The following is a 19,709-nucleotide window of genomic DNA, read 5'->3' on the forward strand; positions in this document are numbered from 1 at the left end:
AGACCTTTGCTATTCACCTTATCTATGCCTCTCATGAAGTTATAAACCTCTATAACGTCACCCCTCAACACCCTATGTTCCAGTGAAAAAAATCCCAGTATTTCCAGGCATAATGCATAACCATTCTGTCCCAGTAACATCCTTGTAAATCTTTTCTGCATTCTCTCCAATTTAACAACATCCTTCCTATAGCAGGGCAACCAGAAGTTTACACAAAACTCCAAAGGTGGCCTCCAAATGCTACTTTCTCCCCATCCCCACCCTCCTCTAGCTTATCTCTCCACGCTTCAGGCTCACTGCCTTTATTCCTGATGAAGGGCTTTTGCCCGAAACGTCGATTTCTCTGCTCCTTGGATGCTGCCTGAACTGTGCTCTTCCAGCACCACTAATCCAGATACTGATTTATCTAGTCAGGTCTTAAAAGTAAATAACCCAGACAGAGTCTGTAACAGGTGGTAAATGGTACAACACAAAGGACAAACATACTTGACCTCATCTTCACCAATCTGCCTGCCACAGATGCGCCTGTCCTAGACAGTATCAGTGGAACTGACCACACCCCACAGTCCTTTAGCAGACAAAGTCCTGTTTTCACACTGAGGATTCCTTCCATTGTGTTTATTGCTCCCCTAAATGGGGTTGATTTCAAAGAGATCCAGCAACACAAATAGGGCTGTGGACCATCACCAAGAGCAGAACCGTACGCTATCACAACATGCAATGTTGCCAATCAATATCCCCCACTCTACAATTGGAGGTGCAGTTGACAGCAAAGAAGGTTACCTCAAATTACAACAGGATCTTGATCAGATGGGCCAATGGGCTGATTGGCAGCAAATGGAGCTTAATTCAGACAAATGTAAGGTGCTGTATTTTGGGAAAGCAAATCTTAGCAGAACTTATACACTTAATGGTAAGGTCCTAGGGAATGTTGCTGAACAGAGACCTTGGAGTGCAGGTTCATACCTCCTTGAAAGTGGAGTCGCAGGTAGATAGGATAGTGAAGGAGGTGTTTGGTATGCTTTCCTTTATTGGTCAGAGTATTGAGTACAAGAATTGGGAGGTCATGTTGTAGCTGTACAGGACATTGGTTGGGCCACTTTTGCAATATTGTATGCAATTCTGGTCTCCTTCCTATCAGAAGGATGTTGTGAAAGTTGAAAGGGTTCAGAAAAAATTTACAAGGATGTTGCCAGGGTTGGACGATTTATGCTATAGGGAGAGATTGAATAAAATCATGAGTGGGCGGCACGGTGGCACAGTGGTTAGCACTGCTGCCTCACAGCGCCGGAGACCCGGGTTCAATTCCCGCCTCAGGCGACTGACTGTGTGGAGTTTGCATGTTCTCCCCGTGTCTGCGTGGGTTTCCTCCGGGTGCTCCGGTTTCCTCCCATAGTCCAAAGATGTGCAGGTCAGGTGAATTGGCTATGCTAAATTGCCCGTAGTGTCAGGTAAGGGGTAGATGTAGGGGTATGGGTGGGTACGCTTCGGCGGGGCGGTGTGGACTTGTTGGGCTGAAGGGCCTGTTTCCACACTGTAAGTAATCTAATCTAATCTAATCTAAAAGTAATCTAATCTAATAAGGCTCGGGCTGTTTTCCCTGCAACGTCGGAGGCTGAGGGGTGACTTTATAGAGTTTTATAAAATCATGAGGGGCATGGATAGGATAAATAGACAAAATATTTTCCCTGGGGTCAGAGAGTCCAGAACTAGAGGGCCTAGGTTTAGCGTGAGAGGGGAAAGATATAAAAGAGACCTAAGGGGCAACATTTTCATGCAGAGGGTGGTACGTTTATGGAATGAGCTGCCAGAGGAAGTGGTGGATGCTAGTACAATTGCAACATCTAAAAGGCATCTGGATGGGTATATGAATAGGAAGGGTTTGAAGGGATATGGGTTGGGTGCTGGCAGGTGGGACTAGATTGGGTTGGGGCGGCACAGCGGTTAGCACTGCTGCCTCACAGCACCAGGGTCCCAGGTTCGATTCCAGCCTTGGGTGACTGTGTGGAATTTGCACATTCTCTCCGTGTCTGCGTGGGTTTCCTCCCACAATCCAAAGATGTGCAGGTTAGGTGAATTGGCTGTGATAAAATATCCATAGTGTTAGGTGTATCAGTCAGAGGGAAACAAGTCTGGATGGTGGGTGTGGACTTGTTGGGCCGAAGGGCCTGTTTCCACACTGTAGGGAATCTAATCTAATGTTGGCATGGACAAGTTAGACTGAAGTGTCTGCTTCTGTGCTGTACATCTCTATGACAATTATTAAACAAAGAGGATCAACCCTGGTCTGATGAAAAGTGCAAGATGGCATGATCGGAGCAACTTTAGGCAGACCAAAAAATGGTGTCAACAAGTATGTAAGTTAGCTCACTGAGCTTGAAAGTTTGTTTTCAGACGTTTCATCACCATTCTAGGTAACATCATCAGTGAGAGTCTCTGGTGAAGCGCTGGTGTTATTCCCGCCTCTTCTTATTTATAGGTCTTAGTTTCTTAAAGTGGTTATGTCACTTCCAGTTCTTTTATTCAAGGGAAGGTAGATAGGGTCTAAATCGATGTGTTTATTGATGGGGTTCTGGTTAGAATGCCATGCCTCTTAAGAATTCTCTTGCGTGCCTTTGTTTCACCTGTCCTAGGATGTGTGCGTTGCCCCAATCAAAGTGGTAAGCTTCTCTGTCTGTATGTATATAAACTAGTGATATTGGGTCATGTCCTTTGGTGGTGAGTTCACGTTCATATATCCGGGTGGCAAGTTTCTGCTAGCATGTCCAATTTAGCTTTTTTTTAAACAGTTCTTGCATGGTATCTTGTTAATGACAATTTAATCGATTTAGATCCTTATCTACCTTCCCTTGAAGAAAAGAACCAAAATCACCCACCCACCCTAAGAAACCAAAGAGAGAGGTGGGACATACCATAGCGCTTCACCAGAGACTCTCATTCATAATGTTACCCAGTATGATGACGAAACATCTAAAAACCTTCCAGCTCAGTGAGCTAATTTACATACTTACATGCTTATCATCAACCTGAGCTACAAATCTTTTCAAAAATCGCTAAAAGATGTCAAAGTCACAAAGCTACAACAGAAAACTAGCTGCATGACAAACAGAATGACCAGCAAGTGATAAGACACAGCTAGCGATTCCGTAACCAATGGATTAGCTCTAAGCTCTGCAGACTTGGCATATCCGGGCATGAATGGCAATGGACAATTCAACAACCCACTGAAAGAGGTGGCCCCACAAGCATTCCAATCCTCATTGACGATGGAGTCCAGGACATCTGTACAAAAGGCAGCACTTGTAATAATCTTCAACCAGAAATACTGAATGGATTATGCATTTCTGCCTCCTCAGTAAGTCCCCATATTACAGATGCCTGTCTTCAGCCAATTCAATTCATTCCATAACATCAAGAAACAGCTGAAGGCACTAGATCCACAAAGTCTTTAGGTTCTGACAATAATGAAGAAGACTTGTGATGCAAAGCTCGCCAATTTCCTAGCCAATCTGTTCCAGTACAGCTACGATACTGACACCTGCCAGGCAATGAGGAAAATTGCCATGCATGTCCTGTACACAGAAAGCAAAACAAATCAAACTCAGTCAATTATTGTATCATCAATTTACTATGATCCTCCAATAAAGTCATCAATATTATCAAGTAACACTTGCTTAGCCATCATCTGCTCAGAGGTGTTCTGATTGGGTTCCGGCCAGAACCACTCAGTTCCTGACTTCATTACAGCTTTGTATTACAACATAGACAAAAGAACTAAACTCCAGCGGTGAGACAAAAGTGACTACCCTTAACATTGAGACATTTGTCCGAGCATGGCATTAAAGAGACCAAGCAAAACTGGAGTCAATAGGAATCAGGAGAAAACTCTTCACTCGTTGGAGTTACACCAAGAAAGATGGTTGTGGTTCTTTGATGTCAGTCATCTCAGCTCCAGGGCAATTCTGCAAGAGTTCCTCAGGGTAGGTATTTTCCTAATAAAGATGTTCAGAAATGTTATGATACACCCTTGGAGAGGGTGGGATTTGAACCTAGATCTCCTAGCTCAGAGGTAGGGACACCACCACTGAGTCACAACAGCCCTAGTTCCTCAGGGCAGTGTCTTAGGTACAATAGCTCTTTCATCAGTGACCTTTCTTCCGTCTTAAAACCATAGGTGGAGATGCTCACTTCTGATTGCATAATGTTAAGCACCATTAATTAAGGATACATTTGGTCCACACAAGTGCCAGGCTGTGAACATCTCCAATAACAGAGATTCTAACTACCATCCCATTATGTTTAATGATAGTACCTTCATCGAAACTCCTACTGACAACCACCTGTGGACTATCATTAGCCAGAAATTAACTGGACTACTCATATAAATAGTGCCTACAAAAGCAAGTTCAAACTTGGGAATCCTGCAGCAAATAATCACCTGATTTCTCAAAGCCTGCCCATTATCTACAAAGCATAAGACAGGAGTGTGATGAAATATTCCTACTTGACTGGATGAACAAAACTCAAAACAACACTCAAGAAGCTTGACATCATGCAAGACAAAGCAGCCAGTGTGATTAGCACTAGATCTACAGTTATACACTCACTCCACCACAGATACACAGTAGCAGTTGCACAGGATGTCTACAAAATGCACTGCAAAAGTTCACCCAGGCTCACCAGACATTAATTTCCAAACAAATTACCATGACCAACTTGAAGGACAAGGACAACAAATATATGGAAACTCCACCACCTACAAGTTCCTTTCCAAACCTAACTTGGAAATATATCACTATTCCTTCATTATCAGCAGGTGAAAATCCTCCAACTCTCTCCCGAACAGTATTGTGAATGCATCAACACCAAAGGCACTGCAGCAGTCCAAAGCAGTAGCATGCCATCATCGTCTTGAGGGCAATAAGGGATGGACAATGAATGTTGGTCCAACCAGCAAAGCCCACATCTTCCAAATGAATTTTAAAAACAACACAGTCGGAACGTTTGCCTTATAGAGTCAGCAGAGACATGATGACCTGAACAGCCTTCTGTACTGTAATCTTCTAAGATTCCATGTTGCACCTTAAACACAGCAAAATACTCAAAGCTAATTCACAGGAGGGTGGTCAAATAGAATGTCAATTTAATCAACAGAGAAATACACTATGTCAGGTATTGCAATATTTATTCAAAGTAGTCAGTATATCTTAAAGAAGTGGTTTGGACAGATTAGGGAGGGCACGCCTGAAGATACATTTGCTGACAGTGGAACAATTAAAACCAGATATATGCAAGAGGCCAGAAATGGAGTGCAATAATCTTGCAGATAGAGGTCAGAAGACTGACAAATTAATTTTCTGAGATAGATACCCATCCAAGTGGTAATACTTATATCTGTGGGCTGGGCAGAGGATGAAGGTAGGGATGGTTTACAATGACAAAGCTATTACTATTCCTTTTTACTTTAACATTCCTATTTACTATATACAACAAACACAGACACTTACCTGACCAGCTGCTTTTTAGGGTCCAAAATATTCAGCAATTTGTCTGCATAGACTTTTTTGGAGGCAGTGAACAGAATAATCTGCAAGATAATCAGGGAAAGATTACAATACTGCATTTGCCAAAATATGACTTTTCATTTCTCAATACTGCTTTGAATGCAGCATATATAGTACTATTTTTTAATGTTACACGGGAGGAGCTTTAACCAAAAGTCAAAGTCTTGAAAAAAAGAACAAAGCACAACAATGTTCAAGAACTTTAATGAAATGGTGATGATCAATTGGTCATAAAGAAATCGAGGATCCTTCACATTTTCAAACTGTGTACAGGTAGCTCTCCTATAATGCCGTAATCGCACTCTAGCGAAACCTCGCTTAATAGAAAATCACGTAATATAATAATGGAGCCAATGGGGAAAAGTGAGGTTAGGGGCAGACCAGCAAAAAAAACACTCTCAAACACTCAAAAATCACCCAAAAGCCAAACAGAGTGTAGCACAGCCTGAATGAAGGTTTAAATCATATTTATTAACAAAATAAAAATAAATTTAACACATTTCATTGAGATTTTTGAGAAGATTTGTAGCTCAGGTTGAGGTTCAGGTTGTAAGTTTGCTCGCAGAGCTGGCAGGTTTGTTTTCAGACGCTGTGTCACCACGCTAGGTAACATCATTAGTGAGCCTCCGGTGAACTGCTGGTGTTCTGTCCTGCTTTATATTTATGCACCTAGAATGAGCCATCAGCATCAAACAGCAGCAGACCAAGGAAAAAAAACTATCCCTCCAAAGAAAAAATTGGACAAGCTCACACAAAAGAACAACACAGGCAATTCAGAAGTTTAGATTAAAAACCTATCACACTAACCACTAACAGACAAGGAAAAAGCCGTCCTAGGAAGAGGAATGAACTACAACTACAGAGACACCGACACAAAGGACTTCTCAGCAGCATTAGAATCAACCCTGAAAGACAATGGACTCACAGAAGAAACCCAGCAGACCATCAGACAGACAGCTCACCAACACTCAGCAGAAAGGAGGAAGGGAAGACCCTCAATACACTGGAATTCCCTAGAAGGACTCAGAAAAGACGGAAACATTGCAATCCTACCTGCAGGCAAAGGGTGCCTGACCGTCATCCTAAACAGAACACAATATATTGAAAAGACAAATTCACTGCTCACAGATACCGACACTTACTAACAGGTGACGACAGACCCAACTTCACAGCTAGAAACCTATATCACAGCTACGTTGAAAATGCTTAATAAACCAGGCCAAATTAACAAGACAGATCTCCAAAAGATGAAACCTGATGGACCTAACACACTCCGTTTCTATGGATTACCTAAGGTACACAAACAAGGGGCCCCCCCTCAGACCCGTGGTCTCACTTCCTGGCACACCGTCATACAGACTAGCAAAGGAACTCCACCGAAAACTGAAATACCTAGTAGAAGACATGCCACTCCATCCACTTCACCCAAGAATTCCTGAACATCAAAGACACCAAGACAGAAGAGGACGAAATAGTGGTCTCCTTTGACATAACAACCTTATTCACATCAATTAATATCAGCCTGGCCAAAGAAACACTGACGTTGTTACTAGATGAATCAAGGACACAAACACCAGATAGCAGCAACTCCATCAGCAAGGACAACATCCTCAAGCTAGTAGACCTGTGCCTCACTACCCACTTCATCTTCAACGACAAGATCTACAAAGAAATCAACGGAGAAACTATGGGATCACCCTATATCAGGATTCTTAGCAGAAGCAGTAATAGGGAGACTCGAATGAACAGCCCTCCTCACGATCCAACCCAAACTTTGGGTCCGTTACATGGATGACACCTTTGTCATCACAAAACGGACAAATTAGAGGAAATCTACAACATCCTTACAGGAATAAGTTTCACAAAAGGGAAGAACAGCAACAGACTCCCCTTCCTAAATGTCACAATGGAACGGACAGTTAATGGAGAACTGCAGACCAGCGCCTCCAAGCAAGTAACACACATAGACTAGATACTTAACTACAAAAGCAATCATCCCAACACCCACAAACGGAGCTGCATCAGGATATGATTTAAATGGGCTACAACACTGCAGCTCCCAGGAACTATGAGCAGAAGAAAAATACCTATACAGCATATTCAAGAACAACAGGTAGCCAATAAACACAGTCCGCCGATTCGTAAACAACAAACCCAAACAAGTAGACACAACATGCCTAGAAACTCTAGCCACACTTCCATACATCAAAGACATCTCAGAGATGACTACCAGACTACTCTGACCCCTTGGCATCATGGTAACCCGCAAACTTACCAACACACTGAAAAAGCCACTGATGAACCTAAAGGACCCTATACCAACAACCAGCAAAACGAATATTATTTACAAAATACCATGCAAGGACTGCAACAAACATTACATCAGACAGTGGCGGAAAACCAGCCACCAAATACCCGCCAAAAGACATGACCCACCATCACTAGTATCCTTGCATACAGACAAAGAAGGTCACCACTTCAACTGGACAACACATCCATCCTGGGACAGGCTAAACATAAACACGCAGGGAACTCCTAGATGCCAGGCATTCAAAACAGAACTCCATCAATAAACACATTGATTCAGACGCCATTTACTAACCTCTGAGAAAAAGAACCAGAAATGATAGCACTCACCTTAAGAGACCAATACACATAATTAGAAAGCAGGTCAGAACACCAGCGTTTCACCGGATGTTCACGGATGATGTTAATTAGCATGGTGACGAAACACCTGAAAACAAACTTGCCAGCTCTGTGAGCAAACTTACGACCTGAACAACTACATTACATTGAAAAAATATCGTTAATGCAGTGTTAAAAGGATCACCACCACCACCTTCAGGTGCAGTGTGGTTGCAGAAAGGGGTGGCTGTGGTTGACTGTCTTCTGACTGTTTCTTGGGGGTTGGTTTAGATTATGAGATATGCAGGTACTAGAACAAATTAGAAAGGTAAATGATGTGTATATAAGTAATGCAGTCCCTGCAGGAATTAGACAAGAATATTCTTGTCTCAGAGGGAGAGCAATGAATATTCATTAGTTTAACTTTTGAGATGAAGCTGCTCAATATATAGTACTGTACCTCTCACATGCTCTGATGGCAGGTGACATCGGCACATGTGCAGAAAGAAGCGTGTGAAACAATCATCACTGGAATTGCGTTATTGCGAACAGAGGTAAGCGTTCTCAAAAATTCTGTTCTCTAATGCTTCAGCGACATTATTGCCAAATAATGCTCCCAAAACACGTTTGATAAGAGAACCACCTGTATCTCGGAACCATCTGATTTTTGATGTATTTTTACAATGCCCTTTTGATTCAAAAGTTCAAACTTTGTACAGTTGCTATAAAACTATTGCGATCCATCAACAAAGAGAGCAACATCTTGTGGAGTTGGAAGAGAGAAAATATAAATCTTTAAATAAAAACTGATTTGCACAATGCAAAATGTACACTCTGCTGAAAATACATTGCTAAGTTTCCTGGTGTGTTATTTTAAGCCAAGTTTTAAAAATGTATTAAAGCAAGGTTTTGGCAGTGCTTCCATCTGAACATACTGAGTGATACAAAATGATCAAGGGGACTGTAACAGTTATAACTAACAACACAACTCTGCATTTGACAGAACGCTTTTCAACGTACCTCATAAATCTGAGACATACGTTCCAGGAATTCCCGAAAGAAGGGTCGCAACCGTACATAAACCTATTGGACATGTGGGAAAGGTTACTACATTTTACAACAGTTTAAATACAATACATAATGAAGTACTTCCCAAACCGTTACCTACAATGATGTCATTTCAGTGCTTGAAAATTGCGATGATACCACTGGAAGACCTTGCTAGAGTGGGAAATTCTAAACTTGTGATCCCACGAGGGGGCAATTTGCACACTTTGGGAAGCCCTGTCATAGGTGATTACAGACCAAGGACAATAGCAGCACATTATCAACAATGGACAAATCATTCCTCTAATGCCATTGGAATATATTTGGTTTAGGACATGAGGGAAGAAAAGTCAGAGAATTAAAAAAGAATACAACTGAGGTGCGTGGATACAATTAAAGATTTGAGGATTCCTCCATACAATCAGAAAAATCCTGGATGGAGCATGATTTCACCAGCACCCATTAAGCAAAATATATTCTCATTGTTATATTTTTTAATAAAACATTTTCTTCCTAGTTTACCCTAAAGGCACTATTTCCCACTAGGTTACTGTCCAAGGAGGGCCTACCATCCAGTGGTCCATGTGGTCACTATTTAAGTGGAAGCTTGCACATCATTCCAGAGTACCACAATAGAACCGGCCAATAAAATACATTCAACTGCACATCGCTGAATCTTGCCTTCAGAGATACTTGCCAACAGTGAACAAGCAAGGACACAAAGGATTAAATATAGTCGGGTATTTCCCAAATTTGACACACAGTCCCTAGATTGGTTTCTCTTACCTGATAAATTACATCTTGGAAAAGGACAGGAAAGGTCAGTGCCGCATCATCCAGTTCATTGAGGCTGCAGTGCACTAACGTCTCATCCTACCAGGAAGAAAAGTTTGCAAGTATCATAAAACAACAGATTATTAGGGAATATGGAAATTAAATCATCAATTTAACAAACTGCAATTCAAAGTAGAAAATGCCATGCGAAAGCCAAGAAAGATAATAACTTTTTTTTAAACCAATCAACCTCAAACACAAATCAATTATAAAAGAGGCAACAATTCAAGAACATGTTTAGATCCAGGAGCCTATCAGTTCTGCCAATTTAGGTCACAGATGCCTATGTTGGCAGGAATATGCTTGACTAAACTCAATCTTACATATCCAAAAATAAACGGTTAATTAGAACATTGGTACCACATCCTATAAGGATAATATTTTAGTGGAATGATCTGTGCATCAGAGTCTGCTTCAGTATTTATTTTATAAATCAGACTTACTGCATTCATAAAAAAACCTTATCTGCACATAAGGTACGCACCAAGTCTAGGACCAACGAGAATTCAGGTGTACTTCTAGTTTTAAGTGGCAGGGCTGGCTTCCGACTTAGTTGTTCCTCTGTTAGTGGTGGTACATGTTTGATGAAGAAATACCTATTCAGTAAACAAAAATATTAAAATGCATGGAAAAATTGGTGACTTTATGAAAATAAAGCCCAGTAAGTGGCAGTTTCTAAATGGCCACTTTAAAAATAAATAAAGTATTTATGCTGAACTTCCAAATGCTAAAACACCAAAGGAAGCCATTTGGCACATTGAGTCCATGTCAGCTCTTACAACATTCAGTTGGTCCCCTTCCCCCATTATGTACATGTTGCCCCCAAAATTTATTTCCCTAAGGAGTCCATCTACTTTCTTTTAAAACTCATTGAATTAAACTTTGAATACATTTATACGCAAATAATAAATTGCTCAAACACGCTGTGAACAACCATCTTTTCACTTAAAGCTCAAGTTTCAAATCTGCAGCTGCCAAGTTTTAGTTTTAGAATTCTGACTGAGTTTGGACATCTGACAATGTTTATATATCATTATCAGCATCACAGCACCAATGAAACTGAAACTGTTTGTAGAGACACCGAAGTTAATGTTTGAACATATGCTTAGAGAATCCGTCAAATGTCACTCCCTCAGTGCGGGCTATGGAGTGCATTCAGTGTGCCAACAGGATTACCTTCACAATCAATTTTAAAAAGCCACAGGAAAAATAATGTTTTTCTTGAATGCTCAACAAAATGATATCAGCAAAAGTTTGCAACCACCACCAAACACTAATTTCAAAGATTTGTTGTAGAGACTAGCAAGTTTGATGATCATCCATTTCTGGTAGCCAAGATAGGGTGAATGGTGCCCTACTGAGCACAAAAGAACATCCACAAATGCCTCTATACTAAACAATAATTTTAACCAACAGGAACTGCTGAGCAGCAGACATTTGTTTGCTTACATTAATACAAATATGTCAATCATTTTAGACAGCTTGTGTGAACTTCTAAACAGCTAACAGGAACCTAGGAACAGGAAACCCTCAGCTATGGATCAAAGCAAGGTACAGGAACCACTGATGACAAAGAGAGAAAATAAACTGAATAAGTTACTAAGAGGATGCTCAGCTCAACCCATAAATGCACAAAAGGCTAAGTGGAAACAAGCTAATAGAAAGTATAGTTAAAAGTGCAGTGCTGGAAATTAAACAGGGGACGTTGGGAACACTCAGCAAATCAGAACGTCGATACTGTAATAGAGTACCAATAAATATTTTAGATATATAGACAGTCAGCACCAAAAATTGACTCATTTTATCTATTCTAACAAAATAATAAAAACCAACAGGACAAAAACAGGAGCAGGTCTGACAGAAGAAAAACTAGAAGTAAGCCATTAAAACAATATTGTACTTCAACAGCACTCAATTCAATTACTCCATAGTACAGCTACTCAAGCTGTGTCATGCAATTAAGGATCCACTAGTTTGTATTTTGGACTGTAATGCAAGGTTGTGCGCTTATTCTTAGTCTTTTATTGGCTAAATAACAGTTTGAGGGAGTTGATTCTTGCAGGACAGGTTCTTAAAATGTTAATTACACATTAAGTGTGCTAAGGTTAGTGATTCTAATTATTTGCTAAAATAGTAAGCATGGCTAATTGCTAGCACAACTAAATTCAGTTCACAGAAATTTGGCAGCTCATTCAGTCATTTTTCTAGATGTTGCAAAGTGCAGCAATGACAGGACAGGCAAAGGCACTCTTCCCATATTTCAGTCTCAGCCACAGCTTAGCACATAGTATAATTTAAGTAAACGTGTATGGAGTGGAAGTCCCACTGCAGAAAAGTGAGTACTAAAATCCATGACAGCATTATTGTGCAGTACTGAAGAAGCACAACACTGTCAGAAATGCTGTCTTTGGATAGATGTTAAATCAATATCCCATGTACTCTGTTAAGGTGGTTGTTAAAGATTCCATGAGAGTATTCCAAAGAAGGACAGGGAGGTCATCACAATAAACACATTAACAGCTGTTCTCACATTACTACTTGCTGGAAAGTAGCTGCTGCAATTTCAATAAAGCTATTGCACTTCAGAAGTTCTTAATTGGTTTGTAAGGTTCATTGGGACGCTCAAGTTATGAACAGTACGATTAATGCAAGCCATTTTCTAAAGCAGTGTGCACTATATGTTAGCTACTTCACTGCTGCTGTATTACAATTAAAGTCCACAATTCCATAACAAAGTCAGAATTCAGAATATACCCTCCCTATTGGAATAGGGAGATGTCAATATTGCTTTACTATGACAACAGCAAGCTCAGCCTCAACTCCAAACTGGTACCAGTTATTGCAGACATAAAAAAAGTAGCACAGAACTTAAATCTCACAAAATGAAAATGAATAAATGTTGGAAATTAATACCAACAGGATCAATAACATTAAAAAAAATGTTTAATCCATTCCAAATGTTAACAATTAATGGTCACTTCGAGTATTTTTATTTCTTATGTCATTTTTATTAATTCCAACTGCTAGTCAAACTCAGGAAATCCATGTCACTATCACACCTACTGCAGATTATCGCTACCAGTGTTCAGTACACCCAGAACTGCAATTATGGGCGACTTTAAAATGTTGTTAATCAAAGTCACTAGTAATACATGGTGCATTTTTGTTGTATCCATTCTATCAGTTTCCACTCCCAATGCAATGTCTCCAGGAAGAAAATTAATGTAGGTCAAATTCAAGTTCATGATTTTCAATTCAACTTGCAAATAAAATACACAGACTGTCCACTAGATAGCACTAGATATTAAGTTCAGTACCTGCATTAACACAAAGCTTTACTGTATTCAGACCTGCAGTTACCACTTTGCCTTAAAATTTACAGTAGGTGTCATCAGAAAAAGCAGATGGCAATACAACCTGTTGAATCCCCACAGTATTTAGAGTAATGATTAATCATCTATTCCCACTCCAGTTTTCTGCTCTGTCCACATAACTCACTTAGTGTGAAAAAAGTCTCCTTAACACATCTTAGCTGTGTCCCCAAAGCCCTCTCGACCAAGAGTTCTGAAAATTCATAAACCTCTGAGTGAAGAAATGTCTCATCTCAATGTTAACTGGATGATCCCCTTCTAATGACTATTACCAAAGTTACTTCTCACAATAAAGGAACACAGAAGCAGGAACATCAGCAGTTCAATTCTTTTCTACAATTCAATTAGATCATGACTGAATTGGCAATGGAACTAAAGGCGTCACAGGTATCTCACAAACATATTCAATCAACAAGTTTGAAACGGAAAACGGAAAAATATATGGGATGCAAATAAATAGTGTCAGTATTGCAGCTGAACAAAGTGAACTATGGAGCTATGAGGGAGGAGCTGGCCATAGTTCAAGGGTTCAGTACCCTAGCAAGAATGGCAGTGGAACAACAATGGCTGGTATTTCTGGGTATAATGCATAGGCTTCAGGATCAGTTCATTCCAAAGAGGAAGAAAGATCCTAAGGGGAGGCAGGGGCATTTGTGGCTGACAAGGGAAGTTAAGGACTGTATAAAGATAAAAGAGAAGTATAACATATCAAAGATGAGCGGGAAGCTGGAGGACTGGGAAACTTTTAAAGATCAGAGGGTTACAAAAAAGGCAATATGTGGAGAAAAAAATGAGGCACGAAGGCACACTGGCCAAAAATATAAAGGAGGATAGTAAAAGCTTTTTTAGCTATGTGAAAAGAAAAAAAAAGGTTAGGACTAAAATTGGGTCCTTGAAGACAGAAACGGGTGTATTTATTATGGGGAACAAGGAAATGCCAGAAGAGGTGAATAAGTACTTTGGATCAGTCTTCACTGGGGAAGATATAAGCAAACTCCCAGATGTAATAGTGGTTGAAGGACCTAGGGTAATAGGTGAACTGAAGGGAATTTATTTTAGGCAGGAAATGGTGTTGGATAGACTGTTAGGCCTGAAGGCTGATAAGTCCCAGGGACCTGACGGTCTGCATTCCAGAGTACTTAAAGAAGTGGCTGAAAAAACGTGGATGCATTGGCAATCATTTTCCAATGTTCTATAGATTCAGGATCAGTTTCTGTGGATTGCAGAGTGGCTAATGTTGTCCCACTTTTCAAGAAAGAAGGGGGGAAGAGAGAAACAGGGAAGTATAGACCAGTTAGCCTGACATCAGTAGTGGGAAAGATGCTGGAGTCAATTGTAAAAGATGAAATTACGACTCATTTGGATAGCAGTAACAGAATGGGTCAGAGTCAGCGTGGATTTACAAAGAGGAAATTGTGCATGACTAATCTTCCAGAATTTTGAGGACGTAACTATGAAGATGGACAAGGGAGAGTCGATAGATGTAGTGTATCTGGATTTTCAGAAAGCCTTTGATAAAGTTCCACATAGGAGATTAGTGAGCAAAATTAGAGCACATGGTATTGGGGGAAACATACTGACTTGGACTGAAAATTGGCTGGCTGACGGGAAGCAAAGAGTAGTGATAAATGGGTCCCTTTCAGAATGGCAGGCGGTGACCAGGAGGGTACCACATAGTTCAGTGCTGGGACCGCAGCTGTTTACAATATACATTAATGATATAGATGAAGGTATTAAAAATAATATTAGCAAATTTGCTGATGACACAAAGGTGGGTGGCAGGGAGAAATGTGAGGAGGATGTTATGAGAATACAGGGTGACTCAGACAGGCTAGGTGAGTTGACGGATGCATGGCAGATGCAGTTTAATGTGGATAAGTGTGTGGTTATCCACTTTGGTGGTAAGAACAGGAAAGCAGATTACTATCTAAATGGAATCAAGTTAGTTAAGGGAAGTACAACTAGATCTGGGTGTTCTTGTACATCAGTCAATGAAAACAAGCATGCAGGTACAGCAGGCAGTGAAGAAAGCTAATGGCATATGATCTTCATAACAAGAGGAATTGAGTACAGGAGCAAAGAGGTCCTTCTGCAGCTGTGCAGGGCCCTGGTGAGATCGCACCTGGATTATTGCGTGCAGTTTTGGTCTTCAAATTTGAGGAAGGATAGTCTGGCTATTGAGGGAGTGCAGCATAGGTTCACTAGGTCAATTCCAAGAATGGCAGCACTATCATATGTTGAAAGATTGGAGTGACTGGGCTTGCATACACTTGAGTTTAGAAGGATTAGAGAGGATCTGGTTGAGACATATAAGATTATTAAAGGATTGGACACTCTGAAGGCAGGAAGCATGTTTCCGCCTGATAAGCGAGTCCTGAACCAGAGAACACAGTTTAAAAATAAGGGGTAGGCCATTTAGAACAGAGTTGAGGAGAAACTTCTTCACCCAGAAAGTGGTGGCTATATGGAATGCTCTGACCCAGAAGGGAAAGGGATGGATAGAGGGATAGATGGATAAAGACAGTGGAATCAAGGGTTATGGGGGTAAAGTAAGAACAGGATACTGATTGTGGATGATCAGCCATGATCATAATGAATGGTGGTGCTGGCTCGAAGGGCCAAATGGCCTACTCCTACACTGTTTGTTATCTATAAATAGGTCTTCCAGAATACTGGCACAGATATGATGGGCTGAATGTTCTCCAATGTTATAAAATTTGATAATTAAAGACAGCTTGTTATCTATTATATTTTTATGCTTGTCTACTTTAAAATAAATGAAACTTTAAAAAGTATACTTGTGTTAAAAAATGTCTTGTATTTATATGATGCCTTAACAACAGCAGAAAGGTTCCAAATTTTAGAGCCACTGAAGTCGTTTTGATGTGCAGTTCCTGTTGTAATGTAAGAAACATAGCAGTCAATTGATCAAGTTCTCACAAACTGTAATGTGGTGACATATAAATAATCTGTTCTCGATTTTGGGAATAGTGGCTAAGCCACTGGGAAAAACTTTGTTGCTCGTCTTCAAAGTAGTGCAAGGGGCTCTTTTATATCCAGTGATGGGGCAGATAGGTCCTTGGTTTAAATGTCTTGTCAAAAATACAGCATCTTCAACAATGCAGCACTCCCTCAGCACTACACTGCAGTATTAGCCTGCACTTTGATACTCAAGTACAGCTCATAGAATTTATACATACCCAGTTTGAAAGAGACGATTGTTGATAAACACTTACGGATCAAAGACTTCCCAGTCCTCTTCATAGCTTGCCTCCGGGTGAGCAGGTGGCTCTGGGTAAGAATCAGGCGAAGATATTGTCTTGCAGAGTTCCACATTTGACACATTCAATTCTGGTGCTAAAAAGTAACAAGTGCATATGACTATTTATTTCAATGACACTAAAATCTTTAAAGACATCATTACTATCTGAAATTATTCAACACTTTCAACATTTACTTTACTTCACAACCTTTACAAAAACATACTTACCTACTCTCTCTAGATTTTCCTTCCCCAAATGATAGAAACTAGGCTGTTATGATTAAACTAATCTGACCAGCCCTCTCAATGATAAACAACATACAGTATAGGTACATTGGACATGATTGTTCTGTGAAACAACCAGAACAGGGTGGTTTTGCCATTGCCTAGTGCTTAGAACAAGATAGCATAGAAGTAAAATGGCATATTCTGCTAATGGCCACTCATTTTAAACCATGTAGATATGGGATCTGTGGAAAGCTATTGTCCCAACTGCCTGGTTGAGGCCAGTCCCATTTATCCACCTCTCAGAAGCACAGTGTACTTCAGTGCCAACATATTGTACTTGATTCTAATCTCACATCAAGATACAATTACACCTTAAAACTAATAACTTACTGAAAGGCTTTACTAAGAACCAACTCAGAAATTTGTTATATTATAGAAACTCAAGATTTGGCTAAGTGCACTGCTTGGGTTGGCAAAACAATTGGAAAAAATGTTCACTTCATGGAAATTCTGTCTACAGCCAAATGAAGTTGTCCAATCCTCAAGCAACTTGCATTTTTACAGTATTGTCTTCACTCAAATTGAAACTATTTCCAGACACAATACTGGACTTTCAAATCAAAAGGCTACGTTTTATGTTGGACAGCACCTACACCTCAAATAACATGGGCATAGTGCTTGGGGTTCATCTCCCACCTTTTGGTATAAGGTGATACATATTGTGTGTGCAAATCTGGGAACATTTCTGGCCATCAATGCACCTAAGTATATTTGCTAAAGAAATATCTTAATTTTTCTTGTATCATTTGTCAAATTCCTAACATTCCTACCAAACAATCAACACAGAATTTGATATGATTTATACGGTCAGGAAGCATTCCATCTGTTAGCTGGTTTGGATCAGGCAAAACATCTTGTATGCAGAAAAATATAATCAATGCTGAGCATTTATAAGCTTAAATAAGGGCAAATATGAAGGTATGAAGATATAGCTGGGGAAATTAGACCAAGGGATAGATCAGTAGACATGCACTAGCAGGAACTTATGGAGATAGTTCATAACACAGAAGAAAGTCCAGTGAGAACAAAAGACTGTAAAGAAAGAATGGACCATCCACAACTTACTAAAGTAGTTAAGGATAGTATTAGATTGAAAGAAAAAGTGCAGAATACTGCAAAAGGAGTACTGGCAAGTCAGAAGAGTGAACTGAATATACAAGGGATGTAAAGTTGCCAGTGTTGGATTGGGGTGGACAAAAAAAAATTGCTGAAATAACAATGAGGGAGAAAACTAGCTAGAAATAGAAGAACAGGTAGGTAAACTTTTGACAGTCACCATCTTTAAAAAGGAAAAGTAGTAAAATCAATGTTGGTCCTCCACAGCACAGCTTTACGGAATGGATAATAAGGAAGAAATTATGAATGATTTGAATACAGATTTTGCACCTGCATGAACTATAGTGGACAGAACCAATATTCCAGTAATGAGTATGATCAGGAGGTCAACGAGAAGGAGAAAGTCAAAACACTTTATAATTGCCAAAGTGAAAATGCTGAGCAAATTATCTGAACTAAAAACTTACAAGTCCCAAAATGCTTGTGGAGTTTAGTGTAGGGTCTTAATAAATTGATGAGATAGACGATGCATTGGTTTTAATTTTGCAAAATTCTAAAGATTACAGGTTGGGCCTATCAGGTTGGAAAATAGTGAATGTAACTCTTCTATTCAAGAGGAGAGGTAGACAAAAGGCAGAAAACATAGGTAAGTTAGCTTAACACCTGTCAGAGGGGAACAACTTGAATCTATTACAGAGGAACCTCGATTATCTGAATATCAATTATCCGAATATCGGATTATCCGAAGGAGATCTCGAGGTCCAGATAGAAACATTACATCAAAGACATGTTCCAACACTGATCGCATCTTTTGTTTACAGTGATTAAAAGTGAACTCGCTTAATGAAATGCTGCCGAGAAGAGTCCTGGACTGACAGGATTCCAGGCACTGTGTCCAAATGCCTGCCCCCCACCCCCGTCCTCTCTCTCTCCCCACATACTTTCACTGGAGTTCTACACAGGGGTGTACCCTAAACCCCCTTTCCCCAGATAATCTCTCCAGGGCAGAGGTGGAACCTGTAAAAAAATTGCAGTAAGAAGTTGTGTGTGTGTGTATGCACTTGTATGCACTATTTGAAGTCTCACCCCTCAAAAGGCAGCAGCAGTCTTGTTGGTGTCCAGTCTGGCTGCCCCGGAGAGGGGGCGGTGTCGGACGGGTTTGGGGGGAGGGCGGGGGCGGTCTTGGGGGGAGGGCAGGGGCGGACAGTGGCGGTGTTGGACGGGAGTTGGAGGCATGTGGGGGGCGGTGTTGGGGGGTGGGCAGTGTTGGAAGAGGGTGGGAGCAGAGGCTCGCACATAGTATGCTGCTACCTCGTCTCCTGAACAGGGTGCGGACCGAACAGAAAACTCTGAGCCCCAGAGGAAAGGCATTGAATCAATTAACTGAACAATCAATTATCCAAACGAAATAGTGCCCGCCTATCTCGTTCAAATCATCAAGGTTCCTCTCACAACAATCAGGCAAAGGCAACAGTGAAAGAGAAATAATGTTTGAATATTATTATTTGATCTCTTTAAGGGAATAACAAGCAACATGGTTAATGAACAACCTGCTACTGAGATTTCCAGAAGGCATTTGATAAATTGCCACATCACTACATCAAGCTTACGCCACACAATAAAAGTTCATGGTATAGGAAATAACATATCAACAAGGGCAGG

At 40.4% G+C, this 19,709-nt stretch overlaps 1 protein-coding gene across 6 annotated transcripts in view; it reads right to left on the minus strand.

Annotated features, from left to right (window-relative positions):
- LOC140469081 (CTD small phosphatase-like protein 2) overlaps nt 1–19,709 on the minus strand; it is a 92,700-nt gene that overhangs the window by 10,334 nt on the left and 62,657 nt on the right. For all 6 annotated transcript variants that reach the window (XM_072565338.1, XM_072565341.1, XM_072565342.1 and 3 more), the window contains 5 exons: nt 16,678–16,798; nt 10,555–10,666; nt 10,023–10,109; nt 9,210–9,272; nt 5,508–5,587 (listed from right to left, as the gene is read on the minus strand). In XM_072565338.1, the coding sequence (XP_072421439.1) occupies nt 5,508–5,587; nt 9,210–9,272; nt 10,023–10,109; nt 10,555–10,666; nt 16,678–16,798 (463 nt within the window). The remainder of the gene's footprint in view (nt 1–5,507; nt 5,588–9,209; nt 9,273–10,022; nt 10,110–10,554; nt 10,667–16,677; nt 16,799–19,709) is intronic.

This window comes from Chiloscyllium punctatum, chromosome 48 (genome assembly GCF_047496795.1).
Source record: "Chiloscyllium punctatum isolate Juve2018m chromosome 48, sChiPun1.3, whole genome shotgun sequence".
NCBI lineage: Eukaryota > Metazoa > Chordata > Chondrichthyes > Orectolobiformes > Hemiscylliidae > Chiloscyllium > Chiloscyllium punctatum.